This window comes from Gopherus flavomarginatus, chromosome 4 (genome assembly GCF_025201925.1).
Source record: "Gopherus flavomarginatus isolate rGopFla2 chromosome 4, rGopFla2.mat.asm, whole genome shotgun sequence".
Classification (NCBI taxonomy): domain Eukaryota; kingdom Metazoa; phylum Chordata; order Testudines; family Testudinidae; genus Gopherus; species Gopherus flavomarginatus.
This window is the reverse complement of record NC_066620.1, coordinates 37,796,126-37,815,009: the sequence shown is the minus strand read 5'-3', so window position 1 is coordinate 37,815,009 and position 18,884 is coordinate 37,796,126. Positions and strand designations below refer to the sequence as shown.

At 46.0% G+C, this 18,884-nt stretch overlaps 1 protein-coding gene across 3 annotated transcripts in view; it reads left to right on the top strand.

The window, feature by feature from the left end:
- Positions 1-18,884, top strand: part of EPAS1 (endothelial PAS domain protein 1) — a 151,189-nt gene that overhangs the window by 92,905 nt on the left and 39,400 nt on the right. For 2 of the 3 annotated variants that reach the window (XM_050951801.1, XM_050951800.1), the window contains exons 3-7: positions 6,765-6,916; positions 8,454-8,538; positions 9,289-9,407; positions 9,507-9,709; positions 12,901-12,993. In XM_050951801.1, coding sequence (XP_050807758.1) covers positions 6,765-6,916; positions 8,454-8,538; positions 9,289-9,407; positions 9,507-9,709; positions 12,901-12,993 — 652 coding nt within the window. The remainder of the gene's footprint in view (positions 1-6,764; positions 6,917-8,453; positions 8,539-9,288; positions 9,408-9,506; positions 9,710-12,900; positions 12,994-18,884) is intronic. The other variant, XM_050951802.1, reaches the window with a different exon arrangement.

The window sequence follows — 18,884 nt, the reverse complement described above, 5'->3', positions numbered from 1 at the left end:
ACTCTTTTCCAGAGGATGTTGTGAAGGCCAAGACTATAACAGGGTTCAAAAAAGAACTAGATAAATTCATGGAGGATAGGTCCATCAGTGGCTATTAGCCAGGATGAGCAGGGATGGTGTCCCTAGCCTCTGTTTGCAAGAAGCTGGGAATGAGCAACAGAGAATGGATCAGTTGATGATTACCTGTTCTGTTCATTTCCTCGGAGGCACCTGGCAATTGGCCACTGTCAGAAGACAGGATACTGGGCTAGATGGCTGTTCTTATATCACTTCAGGACTGAGGCCCCCTGTACTACCCACTCCAATACTGATGTCATCCTCTCAGCTCTCTGTGGCACCAACATCTTCAGTACTGGGGCATTGTGCAGAATACCTACTAGTCTCTTCAGTACCAGATTCCCTGCTATTGGCAGTAGTGAGCGTGCCTCCCCTGGTACCAACCATTGCTCCTGCACTGGTACTGAGCATAGCTGCCGACTCCGTGGGTGCTCCAGGGCTGGAGCACCCATGAAAAAAAATGAGTGGGTGCTTAGCTCCCACTGGCAGCCAGATCTCCTCCAGCGTCTCTCACCTGCCAGCAGCCCCCCCGATCAACTTCTCCTCATCGCTCCCTGTGCATCCCACCACTGCAATCAGCTGTTCCGCAGTGTGCAGGAGGCACTGGGGGAAGGAGTGGGGATGGAGTGTGCTCGGGGAAGGGGGCGGAGCTAAGGCAGGAAGAAGTGGGGCAGGGGCAGGAAGAGGTGGGGTGGAGGTGGGCCCTGGGCCTGAGCGGGGGTTGAGATCCCCTGGGAAAGGAGGAACTGGCTCCTGTGGTACTGAGTACTTAAGCAATATTGATCAGAGTTCAGTCTAAGGCATCTCCCAGCCCATCAGCTGGTACAGTTTCTCCTTTCCAGGATGATTGTTCATTCTCCTCCTCAGACTCTGAGGGCAGTAGAGAGGTTTCATTCGCTTCTTCTCTGAGGTCTGGGCATTAAGACCAGTATACACCTGAGAGGGAATCAACGACTTAGTTTAATTATCTCAGCCTATAGAATCTCAAAGAGTTATAGTATTCCCTGGTGTGTTATAGTATTCCCCTTGGTCACCTGCCTCTTATGCTTTCCAACACTCTTGGGCTTATTAGGTTCCATGGGGAATGAGTCATGCTAGAAAGCTAGAGTCTGTATCTCAGTCCAGAGCTAGGTCACCTTATCCATCTCACAAGGGGACTCTACAACAAGCATAGTTTGTTTCACAGTCTGCTGAACAGTCTGGTCATGGCTCTGACGAGGAGTCGCAGACAGAAGACCATCCCATCCTAGCATTCATCTCATCCACATCCCCTGTGGAGACTGTGGTTACCTATGTCATCTCCCTTGACTTAGATGACTATAAGACATTCAACAAAAAGCAATATCAAATGATCGAAAATTCTACATCACAGCTCTAAATGAGACTAGGCCCTGTTGGTGAAGCACAATTATATGAACTGAGATTTCATATCTAAATTTGCAGACAAGCTTCTGTCATGCTGTCTGGAATAGCTCGTGGTTGTGAGTACATAACTCAGGGAAGACTGTCAGAAAACAGGGCAGACACCCCAAACTAGTGGTGTGTTCTATAATTAGATATCACCGAGCCAGTGACAAATAGGAACTACTGGATCACTATACCAGTCTTATCATGGAGTCACAGACAGTTCCCATACACTCTCCAATCTATCTTGCCACCCAGACAAAGTGGATTTTGTTATAAAATAGTTACTTACACCAAAAATCTCATGACATTTAGGTTGCTTCCAGTCCCAAGAAACCAGACACTTACCCCAGATTAGTTGGTACTTTAGGTCTTATACCAAAGATAACACTAGTAGCCAATTCTGTAGTAAACTAACTAAACATTTATTAGCTAAGAAAAGGAAATGAGAGTTATGGAGAGCTTCAAGCATGGAAAATATTTGCACAGGTGAGTCAGAGTTTGTAATTTCAAATGGTGGCAGTGATGTAATAAATTGCCAGTTTTCCAAGTCTTTTCAGGAAGCCCATATTGTCTCTGGGGATCTCTGCTTTGCATCTGGTACCCTTCCCTGTAAGAGTCCAAATAGTCCATAGATGCAGGATCCTTCCTTGAATCCATACTTATAGCTTCTTCTCACAGAAATCAAACTGATAGCATCACTTTACATGTGAACTTTTCCTTTGATTACGGAGAGTAAGGAATGCATTTTGAGTCTTTGACTTTCAAACATCACATACAATGTCCACTTTCTTTGAAATTAGCACTTTTCTGTTAAAGTTCTTCGTTTGCATTCCACAAGGCTTCTTTCTTGCTTGATGGCTCATGTGATAGGTTATTTAGTTACAGGAGTATACACTAGGTAAATGTTTGCTACTCTATTATAATGGGATACAAATAAGTGAAAACAATGCAAGTAACATCCCACTAGTTTTCATGAAGTTTAAACACTAAGTACACTCTTATACATTTAACCATCACTTTGATCAATATTAATATACAAGCGAATTGGCCTAGGGCTCTGGCATGAGCTGGCACCTGGTCTGCCAAGTGTCACACCTCCCCAAGGTACTAGGGAGGATTTTAAGTCTTTGGTGGTCAAAGGCTAACTGTTGCTGCGTACTACCCTCCAAGCAGCTATTGATCTACAATTACAGCTTCCAGATTTATGACTACCTCAGTTGCCAAAAGGAGATCCTCTTGGCTCTAGTCATCAGGGATCCTTAAAGAGGTACAAATTACAACTGAGGATCTTCGTTTAAGGGATGTGATACTTTCACTGTGAAAACAATGAAGCTTTACTCTTTCTGAAGAACTCACATACCACATTAAGGTCCTTAGGAATCTATACTCCTGCATCAAAGTGGAAGCACTTTAGTCCTCAACAACAGGAGAGGCACCCAATAAAGACAATTTGAAATTCCAAGAAAGTGCCAAAAATTCCACAAAAGGAAGTAATCTGCATCCACCTCATCAAGGCAGCAAATCTAAGTGCTTGGTCAGGAGCAGTGTACATATTCTTCTGGATATTCCTGTTTTATTCCCTCCTTTTGAGAATCTTTTATTTCATTTTCATTTGATCTGGATCATCATCACTATGGAGCCCTGTACCCTGAAAATCATAGAAATGGGTTATTCCATCCAATTCCAGACCACCCTCACTCACAATCCCCATACATCTTCTCCATCCCTTTTCAGGCCCTCTCTCATGACAGCAGGCTACATCAGGATGTGCAGTCATTTCTAAATCCCAAAGCAGTGGAAGAAGTGCCTCAGGAGAAAGAGGGCTGGTGCCTTATTCTGGACCTGAGGCAGCTGAACACCTTTATTCACAAGCTCAAGGTCAGGAAGGTGGCTCTGTCCTTGATAATTCTAACCCTAAATCCACATGACTGGTACACAGCATATGACTGCCAGGATGCTTATTTCCATATAGCAATTTGTCCTGCCCACAGAAGGTATGAAAGTTCAAGTGGGCAATTTGTACTGCCAGTGTAGGTTGCTACCATTTAATCTATTGACAGAATCAAAGATATTCACAAAAATGGCTATCAGTAGTGGCAGCTTATCTCAGAGGACAAGAAGTGCAAGTTTATCTTATACAGAACATCTGCTACTCTCTTTAGCCTTTTTAACAAAAAAAAGTTAAATCAACAGCTAGATGACCCCATTCAGTGATCTCTGTTCTCTCTTAGACCTAGAGAGGTGAAAAGTCAATACTAATTCCCATTCAATGGATAATCGTGGTGTACCTCCAGCATGGCTGAGGCAGTTTTGGTGCTTGAACCTAAAAAAATCTCTCCATCCAATCTACCGTACAGTTGCCTCTCCAGCTAGAGCAGAGGTGGGCAAACTGCGGCCTGCAGGACCCTCCTGCCTGGCTCCTGAGCTCCTGGCCCAGGATGCTAGGCCCCGGCCCCTCCCCTGCAGCCTCAGCTCACTGCGCCGCCAGTGCAATGCTCTGGGCAGCGGGGCTGTGAGCTCTTGCCGGGTCTCACAGCTGCAGAGCCGCGGCCTGACGTGGTGCTCTGTACTGAGTAGGGGCGTGGCTGGCTCCAGCCAGGTGGCATGGCTGCCTGTCCTGGTGCTCCAGCCACCTGTGCTACAGACAGCACAGTAAGGGGGCAGGGAACAGGGGGGGTTGGATAGATTGCAGGGGAGTTTGGGGTGGTAGTTAGGGGGCAGTGGTGTGGATAGGGGTCCGGGTGATCAGAGGGTGGGGAACAGGAGGGTTGAATGGGGAAGGAGTCCCAGGCAGGCAGTCAGGAATGAGAGGAGGGATTGGATGAGGCAACGGGGGCAGTCGGGGCAGGGATTCTGAGGACAGTCAGGGAGAAGGGGTGGTTGGATGAGGCAGGCATCCTGGGGGTGGTCAGAGGATTTACTGCAGAGAATTCTTTTCTAAGTGCTGGCTGGTGAGTCTTGCCCACATGCTCAGGGTTTACCTGATCGCCATATTTGGGGTAGGGAAGGAATTTTCCTCCGGGGCAGACTGGCAGAGACCCTGGAGGTTTTTTGCTTTCCTCTGCAGCGTGGGGCATGGGTCACTTGCTGGTGGATTCTCTGCAGCTTGAGGTCTTCAGACCACAATTTGAAGACTTCAGTAACTCAGATATAGGTTAGGGGTTTGTTATAGAGGTGGATGGGTAGGGTTCTGTGGCCTGCTTTGTGCAGGGAGTCGGACTAGATGATCACATTGGTCCCTTCTGATCCTAGAATCTATGAGTCTATGAGTCTATGAGAGGGCAGGGAACAGGGCTTGAATGAGGGCAGGGGTCCCGGGGGGAAGTCAGGAATGAGAGGAGGGTTTGGAGAGGGCAATGGGGGGCAGTCAGGTGCAGGGGTTCCGGAGGCGGTCAGGGAGAAGGGATGGTTAGGTGGGGCAAGGGTCCCAGGGGGCAGTCAGGAATGGGATGAGGGATTGGATGGGGCAGTGGGGGCAATCAGGGACAGGGGATCCAGGGGTTGTCAGAGGACAGGGAGGGGTGGATGAGGCAGGGGGGCCCATCAGGGGGCAGGAAGCAGAGGGAGTCGGATAGGTGGTGGGGCCCGGGCCACACCTGGCTGTTTAGGGAGGCACAGCTTCCCCTAATTGTCCCTCCATACAATTTCAGAAACCCAATGTGGCCCTCAGGCCAAAAAGTTTGCCCGCCCTTGAGCTAGAGGTAATAACTCAAATGGCTTATCTTCCACAAAAGAGATTCCAAGACCTATCCATCTAGCTACAAGTTCATCCCAAGATATTGGTGAGGACTTGTCTCAGACTTTTAGGACACAATGGCCTCCTCCACCTATGTAATTTAATGCAGCATGACAGACTCATCTTCATTGCATGCAAGGTTGGTTGAAGTCTCTGTATCAGCCAAGTGATCATCACCTGGATATGTCAATGCATGTTCCGACAGAACAATATAGAGGTATTCCACATTTTCATGCCCTCTGGTGCCTTGGTTCTTAAAAGACCATATGAGGGTATATCTCCCAGTCAGAGAATGTCCCACTCCTTGGGATCTAAATATTGTACTGACAGAGTTAATGGGCCCACCCTTTGCGCCATTAGCTTCACAATCACTATTTCATCAAAACAGTCTGCGTGGGAGCAGTACTATCCTCCATAAGGCTAGAAGAGATGCAAGCAGTAGTGCAAGGGCGCTCATGTACAGTTTTTTGTAGAAACTAGGTGTCCTTGAGACCTCACCCAAAGTTTTTTGCCAAAGTAGTCTCTGATTTTTATCTAAACACCATTTTTTATACTCCCATCTATGTTTTTCCCCAAGCCACATTCAAACAAAGGTAAGGCTAAGCCTCATGCCCTGGAAGTTCCTAGGTACTCTCTTTCTACAAGGCCAGAACTAAGCCATTTAGGGTATCCCCCAGATTGTTGATGCCTTATGGGTACAGAGTGAAGGGTCAGGCCATTTCAACAAAGAAACTTTCTAACTGGATTTCTACTCATATCCGACTGTGCTATGAGTTAGGAAACGTAGAGCCACCAGTGAGAGTGACCGCTCGCTCTACAAGAGTGCAAGCAGCTTCTGTTGCTGCTTTGAGAAATATTCCAATGCTGGAGCTCTGTACTTAGGGTCCAGTGCACATAGTTGCCCAGTTTTACTCCACAGTGGAAGTGTCAAAATCTGATGCTAATTTTGGTAGGGCCATGCTTTCTTCATTATTTAGGTAGGCTCCTAGTGCCCATTTCTTATAAGAAATAGTTACTTACCTTACAGTAACTGTGGTTCTTCAAGATATGTTGCCCATATCTAGTCCATGAGCCGCCCTCTTTCCCTGCTATCACAGAGAGTCTCACAAAACCTGGTTTCTATATTGGTGAAGGAGCTGAGGAGCAGTTGGGGTTGCCCCACCATTTATGGAGGCCCAAGGACATTCGTGTTACAGATGTGGCCCCCAAAGAACACTGCTAGCCAAAAGAATCTGAACATGAATGCACTGGGTGCATGTGCACCAACAGTGGAATATATATATGGACAACACTTCTTGAAGAACTACAGTTACTGTAAAGTAAGTGTTTCTTCACCTTTACAAAAGATGTCTTCTCTCTTCCTAACGATGGACATGTCCCCTTCAGACCCAATGCAGATGGCCCACCCAGTTGTCATCCTCCCCAAGAATGCGCACAGAGGGTTTTTCTATAACTAGCATTCTGGCATCAGAAAAGCGTTTTGCTATTTGGTGTGATTAGAAAGTAAGCAGAAAAATGATGGCTCTGAAAACTGATTTTATTGGCCACTTTCCTTTTGTTTCAGTATGTGCTGACAATGAGAGTGACCTAGAGACAGACCAGCAGATAGACAACTTGTACCTGAAAGCTTTGGAGGGATTTATTGCTGTGGTGACACAGGATGGAGACATGATCTTTTTGTCAGAGAACATCAACAAATACATGGGCCTCACGCAGGTAATCTGTTCCCTACTGCTTTTAAAGAGCTGCCATTGTCACATAATTCCTAGAAACCTTGACATAGTTTCTCTGTTTTCACTGTGCTTCTGACTAATTCAAATTATGTTTAATAAAGCTGTGATCTCATTCAGTGAAACACACAGTGAGCAAACGTAGCCCCTGTGTGACACTGTAGCACTCTGAATCAGCACCTTGAGCTGTCAGCCTCTCCGTTTAAAACTGAGGTGCCTGGGTGCAGGATATTCTCAGTGAAGGGTTCGCAGATCTGGAACACCATTTTCCATTTGTCCTGCTAGTCCCCAGATTTGGAGGATATAAGACTGGCCTGTGTTCACAATTTTTTTTTGATAGGGGAGTGGTTTGTTTGGGATTAGGAGGGATCTTTTTAATGTCAGAGTTACAGTTTAAGGCCAGAAGGGACCATCAGATCATCTAGTCTGACCTCCTGTATGTCACAAGCCACCAACAGCATCCAGCACCCAGCACCCACGCACAAAACCCAAGAGCTGAAATTATACTAAAACATTGTAGCCTGCAGGAGACTAAACTGTTATGTGCCACAGGGAGAGAAGAGGAGGGACCAAAGTGCCCCAGTGCTTGAGGCACTGCCTATGCTAAGATTCACCTGTGGCATGGGAGCCATTGACTGCCATAAGTGCAGGGCGGGGAATGACTGTGCAGAGGTTGCTCAGCACCACATATACCCCAAAGTAGGGGAGTGGCCCTACAAAGACTGTGAGAAGATGGGTCAGGGACAGAGAGAGCTAAGGGCCACAGGATCTATCTTGCTCTAATCCAGTGGTCCTTACATACCTTGCACATGGCATTCAGGAGCTGCAGCTGCCATTCCAGTCCAGAGCCTGGAGCAGTGACTGCAGCATGTGTGGGAGAGCTGTGGTGTCATGTTCCCTGGGTTCCCTTGCCCTTCTCCCATACAGTCTGATTATTTGGATGTTGTCAGTTGGATCCAAAGGTTATTGAAGTCAATGGGCCCTTTGCATTGGTGAAGTGAGTTACCAATCAGTTTAAGGGTTAAATCAAAATGCACAAATGAGTCTACAAGATATAGAGTCTAAATAATAGCTGACAAATAATAGTGGGCTAAAATTATTGCTGATATGCACACCATGACAGTTACACACACTGGTGTTGAATTTGGCACGTGGTGTCTCCAATATCATTTCTGGTTTTAATAGTTTAGGGCAGATCTTCAGTCGGTGTGAATAGACTTAGTTTCACTGACTGATTAGTTTGTTGAGGATATCTAGCTCATAGTTCTAAGCTTAAGAATTATTTTGCTGTTACCCAAAATAGCCTCAAAAATGCCCCAGATAAATCATACCTTAGGGAAACAGGTAAAAAAGAATGTGAGGAACTGAAATGATCATCGAGAAAAGTTCAGGCATGTTGTATTGCTTTTGCCTTTTCTCTGATCGCATTGAATGAATCAGTGTTCCAAAAGAGTCTTCTGTATTATTAAATTTTATGTATTCTCCTCACTTTTGGCTAAATATATGTATTGTTTCCTGAACAGGTGGAATTAACTGGACATAGCATATTTGACTTTACCCACCCATGTGACCATGAGGAAATTCGAGAGAATCTGAGTTTGAAAACTGGTAAGAAAAAAGTTCAAATTGTTGATGTATTCTTCTTCTTTGCCTTTTAAACACCCCAATAAAGCAACTAATAGATAGCGGAAGTTAGATAGAGGCCACGGGCAAATGAGAATGTTAACGCCTGGAGTAGTATTTGGCATCAACATCATTTCCACTGTTTTTAAAACTCTGTGATTAAATATAACAGCACTAAGAACTGTGTATTCTGGTGCTTTCTTGTTTCTAACCTAAAACAAACGCAATGTCTTCACTTGCAATAGTTCGCAAAGATTATGTACCTTAGGCTGAAATACTAGTTAAAAATGAACAGGGCTCCCATACCATTTAAGTCTTTACACCCCAAACCTGTGCAAACTGCTCTGCATGGGTAGACCATTGCCCTTGTACAGAGCCCTGCTTGATATTGTGAGGCTCTGCATGGGTACAGGAGTCTGCTCACATGAAGTAGTTTTCATGCTTGAGGTCTTAGCATGGAGTTCAAATGGGACTAAAGTGGCAGAAAAGTCTAATATTTTATCCTAGGAGGGGATTTATTTTTCACACTCATGCTAAATATTACTTAAACCAAGAGTGCTCAGGGCGCAGGTCTTGATGTGGAAGGTAACAATTTGAGAACCAAACCATCTGTTGTTATCTACAAATCCTTTATGCTTAAAAATAAAAGAGAGATTTTTTGAAAGCAACACAAACACCCCCCAGCCTGTGCAAAAAGCTTATTAGTCAAGAAATTGCCTTTTTTCCTCACCTTAGGTCCAGGCTTTGGAAAGAAAAGCAAAGAGATATCCACAGAGCGTGACTTCTTCATGAGAATGAAATGCACTGTTACCAACAGAGGCAGAACTGTGAACCTCAAATCTGCCACATGGAAGGTATCACATTTTAGCCATAACAAGTTTTATTGATGAAAATCAGACTGTCTTTTCAGCAAGTACCTTTGTGCCTTGTTATAAAATCATTATTTGTTTCAGGTCTTGCACTGCACTGGACAAGTTAAGGTGTATAACACTTGTCCTCCTCACACCCTGTGTGGGTATAAGGAGCCTCTCCTCACCTGCCTTATAATAATGTGTGAACCTATTCAGCACCCATCAAACATGGATATCCCACTGGACAGCAAGACTTTCTTGAGTCGCCATAGTATGGACATGAAATTTACCTATTGTGATGACAGGTAAAGAATCTACTGACTGTTCCTTGCCTAGGAAGTTTCTGATTTATCTTTATTAACAAAACAATTAATTAATAGGAAACCACAGTCTTCCTTCACAGTGTTCTTTGTATTTGAACAGGTTAAATTATTGCACACTAGCAAGAGTGAAATTCTTCCATTGGCTGTTCCTACAATCCTGGAGAGGAACAGTTTTGAGAAATGTCAGTCTCCATTTGGATTTCTAATTTGAAATCAACAGGTTAAGCAGGGATGATTCCTTCAGTGGGTGGCTAGTTTCCCGTACCATAGTTCTCCAAGCCACCCTGAACACTAGGAAAGGAGTTTCTATAAGGTCTCATAGAATGGGGAGACAATCCCTTTCTTTCCTACCCATGCCAACTGTAATCTCCACACAACCTTGGAAAACTGTAATTAAAATTTACCAATTTAGGCACAGAGGGTCAAATTAGGACGTGATGCACAAGGGAAAGATTGTAAAACCCATGTTGGTAAATGCGTGTGAGATTATAGAGGTGAGTCTAGAGCAGTGGTCTCCAACCTTTTTATGTCCAAGATCACTTTTTGAATTTAAGGGCAACCCAGGATCTACCCCACCCCTTCCCCAAGGCCCTGCCCCTTCCCCAAAACCCCACCCCACTCACTCCATCCCCCTCCCCATCACTCCATCCCCCCACCTTCACTGACTTTCACCAGGCTGGGGTAAGGGGTTGGGTTTCAAGAGGGGGTGTGGGCTCTGGGCTGGAGCCGAGGGGTTCGCAGTGTGGGAGCAGGCTCTGGGCTGAGCCTGGGGCAGGAGGTTGGGGTGCAGGAGGGGGTACAGGGTGCTGGATCTGGGAGGGAGGTCAGGACTGGGGCAGAGTGTTGGGGTACAGGAGGGAGTATGGGGTGCTGGCTCCAGGAGGCTGGCTCAGGGCTGAGAGTTGAGGTGCAGGAAGGAGTTCGGGGTGAAGGAGTGGGTATGGAGTGTGGCCTCTCGCCAGGCAGCACTTACCTCTGGCGGCTCCCAGTTGGCGGCGCAGTGTGACTGCCATTAAGGCAGGCTCCCTGCCTACCCTGGCCCCATGCCGCTCCTGGAAGGGCCCAGTGCACCCCTGCACCCCTGGGAGAGGGTGGGGGGCATGTGGCTCTGCGTGCTGCCCCTCTCTGCAAGCTCCGTCCCCACAGCTCCCATTAGCCACCGCTCCTTGTTCCCTGCCAATGGGAGCTGCAGGGGCAGTGCTTGCAGACAGGAGCAGCACGCAGAGGGAGACCCCTCTGCCCCAAAGGGCCATCCTGGCTGCTTCCGGGAGCCTGCCTTAGTGGCAGCAACGATGCACCAGCAGAGATTGCGATCGACTGGGAGATCCTCTAGGACCAGTTGGTGACCTCTTATCTAAATTGGTGTAACATGCATGACCAGGAAGGATTGGAAGGAGGTGTACTGTACACCAACATAAGTGCTCTGTTGGCTCTAGGATTGCCAACTTTCTGATGACAGAAAACTGAACACTCTTGCCCTGCCCCCTGCCCTCTGCCCCTACCCCACCACTTCTCCGAGGCCCCATCCCTGCTCACTCCATCCTCCATTGCTCGCTTTCCTGCCCCCCGCTCACTCATTTTCACCGGGCTGAGGCCAGGGGGTTGGGGCATGGGAGGGGGTGAGGGCTTTGGCTGGGAATGTGGACTCTGGGATGGGGCTGGGGATGAGGCGTTCAGAATGTAGGAGGGGGCTCTGAGCTTGGGCAGAGGAGGCAGTTCAGGGCACGGGCTTCAAGCAGTGCTCACCTCAGGCGGCTCCTGGAAGTGGCAGGCATATCCCTGTAGCCCCTAGGTGGAGCCACGGCCAGGGCACTCTGCACACTGCCTCTGTCTGCAGGCGCCACCCTCGCAGCTCCTATTGGCCATGGTTCCCGGCCAGTGGGAGGTGCAGAGCTGGAGCTCAGGGCTGGGGCAGCACGTGGAAGCCCCCTGGCCGCTCCTGTGCTTAGGGGCCACAGGAACATGCCGGCTGCTTCCTTAGCCCCTACACTGCCACTGACTGGACTTTTAACTGGAGGCCTGGCAACCCTACTTGGCTCACTTATGCTCACCTCTGAATTGGGCCAAAATCTGCTCCCTGACCCTTTACCATCATGACTGATGATAAGGGGGAAAAATGAGATTTTTACTCTCAAATCTAAAATAAATACATATTCTCCTTTGGCAAGTAGAATATTGCAAGCTCACTGTTAGAAGACGAGACAATTCAGAGCAATAGCATTTGCCCTTTAGGTCTTAAGGGCTTTACTGGTAACATAAATCCATTTTTGTTGTTTTTTAAAAAGTGAGTTAATATATGGGCTTGTTCCTAGAGTCCTTACTCATGTGCTTTCCCGTATTTTGTGGATACAAATTAAGTGCTGTTTTCTGGGTCACTTGGATCAGTATGTTACCAGCTGGCTAATCCCATAGGGATAGAATTTTCCAATGGAGAATTTGTAAGAATTCTGTAATAGGTTTGCTACAGCTATAAAGCAGAGATGCATTTCTTTTGCCAAGTGAAAGGCAATTAATCTTTGATGTTTATTCTTCCCCTTTTAATTTAGCAAGATCAGGCACTTTTCTGGTGATTCTGACATAATAACCCAGGACCAAAAGTCTTGTCTCAAACTTTCAACTTTTGGGTCGATATTTCTGCCCTCTACCGACTCTGACACCAGGTTATACTTTACATTTCAGGATTTTACCAATGGTATTATGTTCTAGTTGACTATTGGCCCCAGTCTTGCAAACACGTACACATACACATGCAACACAGGAGCAGTGTCATTCAAATATGCATAGTTGTCATTGGGACTTTACACATGCTTAATGTTAAGCACATGCAGAAGTGTGTGCAGGATTGGGGATTTAGTTAGTTAATTTCTTTGGTGCTTTGAAGACTTTTAATGGTTGCAAGTAAGAGTTTTAGTATTTTACATAATGTTGTGAAGGAGCCACAGAACCTAGTAATTTTGGCAGCTATGAATGTAAGAAAGATTAGAAATGTACCATATGACTGGATAAAGGCAACTTGTGACTGAGATCATTGCCTCCTTCACACTTAGTAGCAAACATATCATTATTAGAAATATATTCTGAAGATTGCAATATGAGTCTACTCTGCTTGGACAGGGAGAAAGCAGTAGTGTAATAGGAGGTAGCTGCCTTACTTTCTTTTGTTTTTTAAAAAGATGTTTGAATTCTCAGAGAATGAATGCAAGGGCTGGGACTGGTGATATCCTGCCTCCCAGCAGTGAAGAGTGGACTGAATGTGAAACACACAGGTAGATGAGCACCATGCGCTTGCAAGTATACATTGGTGAATGTGTGGGGAGCTCTTAGAATTAACAGAAAGGCCTGATTGTCAAAAGAGAGTTCTAAATTGTCTTCAAAGCTTCTATATGATCTTGATTGTGTGCACACATCCCCATACTCATGCACATTCAAAAGCTGAATTCCCACAGGGAAATTCCTTGAGGACAACTTATGTAGCACCTTTGAAAATTTGGCTCATGAGATGTTGTAGTGAGATCACTTCAGTATAATAACCAGATCATTTTAAAATGTATTTGAAAACTAAAGTTGTTGTAGTATCATTTAAAAACAAGATGTTGCTGCTGAAAAAATGTACAGTGCTGACTCATAGTGAAGAGGGGACTGCAAACAGGGGAGTTTGAGAGGGGGAGAAGGAAATCCCCCTGCTGAACGAACAAGGTGCAAGTACTAATCTTGGGCTGAGTGAGTTTGTTTGGCTGTTTGTGTTTTTCCTTCTCTTTCAGGTTATTTCAGTTACAGGGTCAGCTGGGACTATGTGTCTGGAGACTGTTTGAGCCTTTGCTTCATGGATCAGAGAATCATAGAATCACAGAAATTGGGGTTGGAGGAGACCTCAGGAAGTCATCTGCTCAAAGCAGGATCAGCACCAACTAAATCATCCCAGCCAGGGCTTTGTCAAGCCAGGCCTTAAAAACCTCTAAGGATGGAGATTCCACCACCTCCCTAGCTAACCCATTCCAGTGCTTCACCACTCTCCTAGTGAAATAATGTTTCCTAATATCCAACCTAGGGACATTGCCAGCAGATCGAGGGATGTGGTCATTCCCCTCTATTTGACATTGGTGAGGCCTCATCTGGGGTACTGTGTCCAGTTTTAGGCCTCACACTACAAGAAGGATGTGGAAAAATTGGAAAGAGTCCAGCAGAGGGCAACAAAAATGATTAGGGGTCTGGAGCACATGACTTATGAGGAGAGGCTGAGGGAACTGGGATTGTTTAGTCTGCAGAAGGGAAGGATTAGAGGGGATTTGATAGCTGCTTTCAACTACCTGAAAGGGGGTTCCAAAGAGGATGGAGCTAGACTGTTCTCAGTGGTACCCGATGACAGAAGAAGGAGTAATGGTCTCAAGTTGCAGTGGGGGAGGTTTAGGTTGGATCTTAGGAAAAACTTTTTCATTAGGAGGGTGGTGAAGCACTGGAATGGGTTAGCTAGGGAGGTGGTGGAATCTCCTTCCTTAGAGGTTTTTAAGGTCAGGCTTGACAAAGCCCTGGCTGGGATGATTTAGTTGGGAATTGGTCTTGCTTTGAGCAGGGGGTTGGACTAGATGACCTCCTGAGGTCCCTTCCAACCCTGATATTCTATGATTCTGTGATTCTATGAACCTAGACCTCCCCCACTGCAATTTGAGACCATTACTCCTTGTTCTGTCATCTGTCACCACTGAGAACAGCTGAGCTCCACCTTGTTTGGTAGCTGAAGGCTGCTATCAAATCCTCCCTCACTCTTCTCTTCTGCAGACTAACAAGCCCAGTTCCCTCAGCATCTCCTCGTAAGTCATTTGCCCCAGCCCCCTGATCATTTTTGTTGCCCTTTGCTGGACTCTCTCCAATTTGTCCACATCCTTTCTGTAGTAGGGGGCCCAAAACTGGATGCAATACTCCAGATGTGGCCTCACCAGTGCCAAAAAGAGGGGAATAATCACTTCCCTTGATCTGTTGGCAGTGCTCCACTAATGCAGCCTAATATGCCGTTAGCCTTTTTGGCAACAAGGGCACACTGCTGACTCATATCCAGCTTCTCGTACAGTGTAATCCCCAGGTCCTTTTCTGCAGAACTGCTGCTTAGCCAGTCGGTCCCTAGCCTATAGCAGTGCATGAGATTCTTCCATCCTAAGTGCAGGACTCTGCACTTGTCCTTGATGAACCTCATCAGATTTCTTTTGGCCCAATCCTCCAATTTGTCAAGGTCACTCTGGACCCTATCCCTACCCTCCAGCGTATCTACCTCCCCCGCCCACACACACAGTTTAGTGTCATCTGTGAACTTGCAGAGGGTGCAATCTATCCCATCATCCCGATCATTAATAAGGATGTTGAACAAAACCGGCCTCAGGACAAACCCCTGGAGCACTCCACTTGGTACCCGCTGCCAACTAGACATCGAGCTGTTGCTCACTATCTGTTGAGCCCAGCAATATAGCCAGCTGTCTATCCACCTTATAGTTCATTCATCCAATCCACACTTTTTTAACTTGCTAGCAAAAATACTGTTGGAGACCATATCAAAAGCTTTGCTAAAATCAAGATATATCACGTCCACTGCTTTCCTCATATCCACAGAACCAGTTATCTCATCATAGAAGGCAATCAGGTTGGTCAGGCATGACTTGCCCTTGGTGAATCCATGTTGACTGTTCCAGATCACTTTCCTCTCCTCCAAGTGGTTCAAAATGATTTCCATGAGGACCTGCTCCATGATTTTTCCAGGGACTGAGGTGAGGAGATCTTCCTTGATCATCCTTGATTAGCCTCAATCAGCCTTGCGATCACCGTCCCCCTGACCTAGGAAAGGAGGCCTTAAAAGCCAGAAGCTGAGCAACCAAGGGGAGCTAGCAAACAGGGGTCCACAAACAGGGGAGTTTGGGAGGGAGTTTGTGGGAAGGAGATATAATATAATCATTATGGTTAGGAAAGGCCGTATCACCAGTGCCAACACTGCTCCTGTCTTCTCCATCTGCACCTGTATCCAGACAGACAACCTAACCCTGGATGCCTGTACCCAGATCCTGGTGTGGATTTGCATAGACTGTGGTCTGCATTTCCCACTCACAGAAAGCCAGGCTTGGGGGACCATCCTGTGTTGAAAGGTGCCTGCTGGTCGAATCTCTCAGAAAGCAAGTGGGAGAGCTACAGGAGGAGGTGGCTAGGCTGAGCAGCATCTGTCTCCACGAGGAATTCCTTGAGAGTATTTGCATGGAGACATCCAAGGCTGAGGAGGCTATCCAGCTACAGAGGACTGCTGTCATGCCACTAGGAGAGGAAGATATGGCTCTGTCACAGGGAGGACATTGGCTGCTGGTTGTTTCTGGCATCACGCAGTGCTCCACCCCTACTCCCAACTCACCCATCACAGTGATAGAAAATGGATATGCTGCCCTAGCAATGAGCAATGAGGAATTGCCCCCAAAGGTAGAGAAGGAGAAGCCATGTACCCCCCAAGGCTAGGAGGATCGCAGCCACCATTCCCTGGAGGAAACATAGGGTAGTGGTGGTTGGTGACTTTTCTTTTAAGGGGGACGGAGGCACTCATCTGTTGCCCTGACATGGCATCCCGGGAGGTATGCTGCCTGCCAGGGGCCCATATCCAAGATGTTAAGGCGGGATTCTCAATGATCACCAGGCCATCTGACTACTGCCCCATGCTACTCATCCATGTGGGCACTAATGATACTGTGAGGTATGACCCTCAGCAGATCAGAAGTGACTACTGGGCTCTGGGAGTAAAGGTAAAGAAGTTGGGCGTGCAGGTGGTGTTCTCTTCGATCCTTCTGGTCAAGGGTAGGGACCGAGGCAGAGACAGATGCATCCAGGAGGTGAATGCCTGGCTGCGAGGATGGTGTTGCCAGGAGGGCTTCAGCATCCTTGACCACGGGATGCTGTTCTAGGAAGAAGGACTGCTAAGCAGAGATGGGGTCCATCAGACTGTGAAGAACTTCAAAAAGATCTCACAAAACTAAATGATTGGGCAACAAAATGGCAAATGAAATTTAACGTGGATAAATGTAAGTAACGTGCATTGGAAAAAATAACCTCAACTATACATACAATATGATGGGGCTAATTTAGCTACAACTAATCAGGAAAGAGATCTTGGAGTCGTCATGGATAGTTCTCTGAAGACGTCCACGCAGCATGCAGCAGCAGCCAAAAAAGCAAACAGGATGTTAGGAATCATTTTAAAAGGGATAGAGAATAAGATGGAGAATATCTTATTGCCCTTATATAAACCCATGGTGTGCCCACATCTTGAATACTGCGTACAGATGTGGTCTCCACATTTCAAAAAAGATATACTGGCATTAGAAAAAGTTCAGAAAAGGGCAACTAAAATGATTAGGGGGTTGGAACGGGTCCTACATGAGAACAGATTAAAGAGACTAGGACTTTTCAGCTTGGAAAAGAGGAGACTAAAGGGGGAAATGATAGAGGTATATAACATCATGAGTGGTGTGGAGAAAGTGAATAAGAAAAAGTTATTTACTTGTTCCCATAATATAAGAACTAGGGACCACCAAATGAAATTAATGGGCAACAGGTTTAAAACAAATAAAAGGAAGTTCTTCTTCACACGGCGCATAGTCAACCTGTGGAACTCCTTGTCTGAGGAGGTTGTGAAGGCTAGGACTATAACAGGGTTTAAAAGAGAACTAGATGAATTCATGGAGGTTAAGTCCATTAATGGCTATTAGCCAGGATGGGTAAGGAATGGTATCCCTAGCCTCTATTTGTCAGATAGTGGAGTTGGATGACAGGAAAGAGATCACTTGATCATTATCTGTTATGTTAACGCCCTCTGGAGCACCTGGCATTGGCCTCTGTTGGTAGACAGGATACTGGGCTGGATGGACCTTTGGTCTGACCCAGTACGGCCGTTCTTATGTTCTTATGTACATATCGAGGAAGGAGAAGAACATATTAGGATACAGACTGGGCTTTAAAGTAGGTTTGAATTGGGCAGGTGACCAAAGCCCACAGATAGTCAAAAACATGGAGATCTGGGAGAACAGTCAGAATATGGGGGGAGCATGGGCAGTTATAGCAGGGATAATGGAGAGACAAGACAGACCTGGCTGAGGGCAAGAGGGTAATCAAATCGGTATCTTAGATGTCTGTATACTAATGTGAGAAGTATGGGGAATAAGCTTGGACACAATTCTCCATTTGAGGCCTCATCAGTGTGGAGTAGAGTGGAAGAATTACTTCTTGTGTCTTGCTTACAACGCTCCTGCTAATACATCCCAGAAAGATATTTGCTTTTCTTCAACAGTGTTACACTGTTGATTCATATTTGGCTCGTGGTCCACTGTGACCCCCGGATCCTTTTCTGCAGTACTCCTTCCTAGGCAGTCATTTCCCATTTTGTATGTGTACAACTGATTGTTCCTTCCTAACTGGCATACTTTTTATTTGTCCTAATTGAATTTCATCCTATTTACGTCAGACCATTTCTCCAGTTTGTTCGATAATTTTGAAGTATAATCTTATCCTCCAAAGCATAGAATTACTGAGACACTGTTGCATAGAATGTGTGATGGTTGAGAGAAGTGACTTGATTGTGGTCTGTAAGTATGTAGACAAGGAGAATATTTCTGTTAACAGAGGGCTCTATAGTCTAGCAGACATAGCCAGATCCACTGGTTGGGAGCTGAAGGTAGACAAATTCAGACTAGAAATAAGATGCCCATTTTTAGTGTGAGTAATTAACCATTGGAGCAATTTACCTAGGGTTGTGATGGATTCTCCATCACTTGGAGTCTTTAAATCAAGATTGGAGGTCTTCTTCCCCAAAGATATGCTGTAATTCAGTGACAAGTTATTTAAAATTGATGCAGAAATCGTTGCCTGAAATTGTATGGCCCGTGTTGTACAGGATGTCAGATGATCACAAGGGTTCCTCCCAACCTTAGAATTTATGTATTTATGTGTCTAATTGTATTTTGGGCTTCTGTGACATTTGCACACCCTACCAATTACATTTTCAACCCGCTAGAAACATGGGGGATGGAGAAGGGAAAGACATTACCACAGTATTTTTAGCCCTTAGCCTTGACCTTTGAGAAGTCACTGTATCTTTAACATCTCTTGGAATTACAAACCAAGGAAGGAAAAAGCCACCTGA